Source organism: Egretta garzetta, unplaced genomic scaffold (assembly GCF_000687185.1).
Source record: "Egretta garzetta isolate BGI_Z169 unplaced genomic scaffold, ASM68718v1 scaffold226, whole genome shotgun sequence".
NCBI classification, from domain to species: domain Eukaryota; kingdom Metazoa; phylum Chordata; class Aves; order Pelecaniformes; family Ardeidae; genus Egretta; species Egretta garzetta.
In genome coordinates this window covers 519349-524027 of record NW_009260021.1, presented here as the reverse complement: position 1 = coordinate 524027, position 4679 = coordinate 519349, and the positions used below count along the sequence as shown (strand labels likewise).

Sequence of the window (4679 nt, the reverse complement as noted above, 5' to 3'; positions counted from 1 at the left end):
AGCGGCCCCGGGGCCGCGGTGTGGGCTGGGGGGCTGAGGCCATCGCTGCCCTACGGGCCTCGCCCGCCCTTCCCGGGGCGGTGCGTCGCCGCGGCGGCGGCCTTTTCCTCCTTTGCTCTTGTGTTGCTGTGCCAAGGCCTCCGGCTTTAAGAAGCCCTCGCTAGGAGCCGCGTCCCAGAGGAAGAAAGCCAGTCCCAAGCTGGAGCTCACGGAGGAGCAGAAGCAGGAGATCCGGGAGGCTTTCGACCTGTTTGACACGGACGGCACCGGGAACATTGATGTTAAGGAGCTAAAGGTAAGAATTTTCCTAGTGCTAAAAGCACAGTTCTACAGAGGTTATAAAGCAGTAGGAGCGTAAGCACCTAAATGACTTTAAACAGGAAGGCAGAGATTCTCCCTCCCCCCCGCCCCGCCCCAGCATGAAACCTTGCTGTCAACAGGTACATTTTTCTCTTTAATGATAGCTCTTCACTGCTGTTATCAGGTGTCTTTAGGGTCAGGCTGGCCAAAATACATCGATAGTTCTGTATTTTCTGTACTGTCTCCTTCTCTGTTAGTAAAACAGCAAAAAGGGGTTGTGCATATTAAAAAGGTGGGGGTTTTTTTCCTCTCTTATGTGTTGTTGAGGACTGCATGCTTTGCAAGTTAGGTTATCCAAGCTATGGGATACACCACTGTTACTCATTTTCATGCTTTTATTTATTGCAAAATGGTTTCGGTCCCACCCCTGTCCTTTGGGAAGAACAGTAATCAGTAAATTAGGACTTCTTTTGCTTTTAGAATTTGCCCTTCCTCTTTGCTAGCTGGATGTCCGTATTATTTAAGACCATAGGGAGGGGACCTGATTTCAAACTTGCCGCCTGTCCCTGTGTCAAAGGAGGAAAAAGTAAAGCGTGTAGGCACGCATGCGTGTGTGTCTGCAAGTGGAGGCATCCTTGGGCATGCTGCTTTGTCAGAAAGGCACACAGCGTCTTTGAATTGTGTTTTCCCAACATTCATTGAAAAAGATTTTTGTCACTAGAATGAAAAATTAACTGATTTAAGCTCCCTGTGCTCTACCACCTTAAGGCCTTCCACGTCCGTGCCATCCGATCAGGTTGTTAAGAGTTCAGTAGAGTTGCAGGCAGGATGGAATCTTCTTTCACTGAGTCACGTGTCTTGAAGTGATTTTGTTGAGACATTTCTGGGTCTTCCATTTAGCCGTCTTGCCTAAAACGGGGCCTGAAATAAGCTCTTTTTTTTTTTAATTACTATGACTCAGTGTCTTGTTCCTCATTGCAAAGGGAATACTAATAGCAATTCCCTTGACAGGAATGGAATAACATTCTGTTTTCCTGTAGCCTTGGAAATTGCTATTGACAGCACTGTGTGACAGTTTGGGATTTTTCCTTAAAATTATTAATCTCTCACGCTCTGAGTGCCCATCACAAGAATTTTAAAAGCATAAACCAAAATAGGGATGCTAAGACTTTATAAAAAATCCAAATTTTCTCAGAGAAAATATTTCTCCCAAGACTCTGTTATACAGCCTTTACCATCCAAAGTCTTGCCAGCCCTGAGCTGGGGGTGGTGGATGCGACGGTAAGAATGTGTTTAGGAAACTTCTGAATCAGCTGAAGGACAACTCCAGAATACGAATGGTTGTGTGCCTGTTTTCTGCACCTTGATGTGCCCTTCTGTGTAGAGAAGCATTGCTCTAAGTCTGCCCCTTACCTTGCTGTTTTATCTTGAGACATGGAATGCATATTTTAACGTGATGTGGCATAAAGTTCAACTTTTTTTGCCTCCTGCAGTTTTGTTTATAATTCTGAATGATTTATAGATTTTTTTTTTTCCTGTCCTTACAGGTGGCCATGAGAGCACTTGGGTTTGAACCTAAAAAAGAAGAGATCAAGAAAATGATATCAGATATCGATAAAGAAGGAACAGGAAAAATCGGCTTCAATGACTTCTTGGTAGTGATGACACAGAAAATGGTAGGTAAATTTTAAAAGTCCAAGTGTAAGCAATTTTGAAAATGGCTGAGTACCTTCCACCTCCTTTCGGGTTTAGTGGAAGATGAAAGCACTATTTTAATCTTAACAACAAAATACATAAAAGTTAGAATTGCAAGACGGGGACTACCCTATCTTGTTTTTCAAGGTGAGGTTGAAATCATTCTGTCATTAACAAGTTTATTTAGCGATCAGTCAGAGAAAAAGGAAAAACTGAAATCAGGATTTTTGTCGCAGATTTAAACCAGCTCTGGCCAGCAGAAAGGTGTCGGGAGTATTGACGCGTGACATGGATGACTGTAGCAATGCACTGTATTTTCTTTTCTTGAGTTTTAAGATATTTACAGATTAAATCTCTGGTTTTAAAAGTCTTAGAACGTGTTGATTAAAACCAGATATTTAATAGTGGAAGATCCTGATACTGAAATCCCAAGGACATCTGGCTAGCTAGGAAAGAAAAAAACAATTCCCTGACACCGTGAGGGTCAGGAAGCATCACTGCGTCTCTGTCTGCCTTCAGCTGTTGCACGTATACTTCCTGCTGGCTGGGCTGCTTTAAATTTGCTCGTAAGAGAGTTTCTCAGCCTTTCCAATGCTTGTCCTTTATAACTTTTGACTGTTACCTACAACATAGCCACTACTTTTTTTTTTTTTTTTCCTTAAACTTATGCTTACTTCTTTAAGGCCGAAAAAGACTCCAAAGAAGAGATTCTCAAGGCTTTCAAACTCTTTGATGACGATGAAACTGGCAAAATCTCTTTCAAAAACCTCAAACGTGTCGCCAAAGAACTGGGGGAAAATCTCACAGATGAAGAGCTGCAGGTTTGTACCTGGTATATGAAACCTCATCGGACACAAGCACTCCCTGTCTGCCTTTGCGTGCAGCAAACAGAGAGGGGCCCGGATTAGGCTGTGGCCTCTTGAGTAGGCAGGCAGTCACAGAATGTTCACTGGTATTACTTGGTTTTATATTTGCACTCATTTAAAACCTGTGTGAATAGTCACAGTCTAATTCTCCTTCTGTCTGGAGAGCTGAGCCATCTCTCTGGCCGGTCCACTAAAGCACTAGAAAGGAATGGGAATCTCTCTCTCCGTGGGGAAGGAAGCCCCCTGGGGGTCAGTTTTTAGGTACAGCCTCCCAGTTTTAGGTGCTGTCCTCTAGCCTCCTGTGGGATCTTTGAATTTGAACTGGTAGGAAAATCTGTCCCCTCTCTCCTGGCAGAAATGGAACAGCTTCTGTCAATTCCTGGCGGGGGAATGGGTTCCGAGGTTGAAGATGGGTTAAGCACGCGTGGCTGTCGAGGTGGTGTCAGTAGAATTGCAGTTTGATGGAGTTACAGCGATGTGAAAGGAACAGCTCTGCTCCTAGCGCTTGGTTTCTTCCACGACAATTCCTATGACATGACATTTTCTATACAGATTTTTGTATAAATATATATACAAAAACATACTAGTGTCTAGTTTAGTAAATATGTTGCAGCATAGTAGGTCTGACGTGGAGCTAACGCTGTCCCCTCCAATGCAATTTACTAAGTGGTTGTTCTGATTCCAAATTAATGCAATCATTCTAATCCCAGTCTAACCTGCATCTAATTTCTGAATGCAAATCTCTTTCAGGAAATGATCGATGAAGCAGATAGAGATGGGGATGGGGAAGTGAACGAGCAGGAATTCCTGCGGATCATGAAGAAGACCAGCCTTTACTGAAACAGTTGTATTTATTTTTGCACATGTCTGTCTATGTTTGGTAGGTGCCTCACTTTTTTACAGTCTTTTATTTCTTTTGAGACAGCAGAAAATATAGGTCAATTTTTATTTTTTTTTTTTTAAGTGGATGATCTTAAACTTGTGTTTGTGAACAGTCACCAGCTGCCAACCTGTTTACATGCAGCAAGGTGGTTGTAGCTTGTGCTCCTTACGATGTTTACACTCTTTGTTTTCCATACACAAATCACATTTTTCAGTGACAGTATTTGGATGCTTCTCTGGCTAAAAACCATGTGTCAAAGGATTATGGTTTGGTAAAGAGAAGACTCAAAACCAGCTAGTGTAAATCTCTTATTTCTCAGCAGCTGGAACTTTCTGGTTTAATGATTTCGTTCGGACCCAGCTCTTTGCAGGGATCGGCTTTTTATACTCTTACGGTGGTTATCCCCTCACCCTTTTTTAGTATGTTCTTTAAATTGAAAAAAAAGTAACTAAACAAGCCTCCTGCCACTTAACTTACTGTTTAGTGCACACGTTTGAAGACATCTCTTTGCAAAAGGGGAAAGCTACCAGTGCTGCTGCTGCAGGCTCCGGCTGTCTGCAGGAAGGGCGGATTCCTCCCTCCCAGAAACTGAGCCCCTCCTGACTCAAAATCTGATTTAGCCCTTTGCAATTCTTCAGTCTCTCGTGCCCCTGTGTGGTAAAGTACCCCCATTACGGAAGACTGGCAAAATAAAATCCAATTTGAACATGAGCCATAGGTAGAGGAATGTGTAAGTGGCGAGGGGTACATTAAAAACTCTGGAGTATTTAATTTATCAGCCACGGTTAATTTAATTAATGAATGACGTGGATCAAGCGTTCTCAGAAATGACGTTCCGCTCGTCACAGGGCTGCAAGCACCGGGCCGGGCAGTGAATTTTTGGCCCTGAAACCGGTCGCCACCGGGCCGTGAGCAGGGCGCGGCCGCCCCGTGGG

At 43.6% G+C, this 4679-nt stretch overlaps 2 protein-coding genes across 2 annotated transcripts in view; both read left to right on the top strand.

Annotated features, from left to right (window-relative positions):
* Nucleotides 1-127: 127 nt before the first annotated feature.
* Nucleotides 128-3783, top strand: LOC104127986 (centrin-2; the record flags this gene model as incomplete). Its single annotated transcript, XM_009640701.2, has 4 exons — nt 128-295; nt 1848-1976; nt 2679-2816; nt 3612-3783. Coding segments are annotated over 4 exons (525 nt in total), but the record flags the coding sequence as incomplete, so codon positions are not given.
* LOC104127985 (caltractin) overlaps nt 3725-4679 on the top strand; it is a 4100-nt gene continuing 3145 nt past the window's right edge. Inside the window, exon 1 of the mRNA XM_009640700.1 lies at nt 3725-3741. Coding sequence (XP_009638995.1) covers nt 3725-3741 — 17 coding nt within the window. The remainder of the gene's footprint in view (nt 3742-4679) is intronic.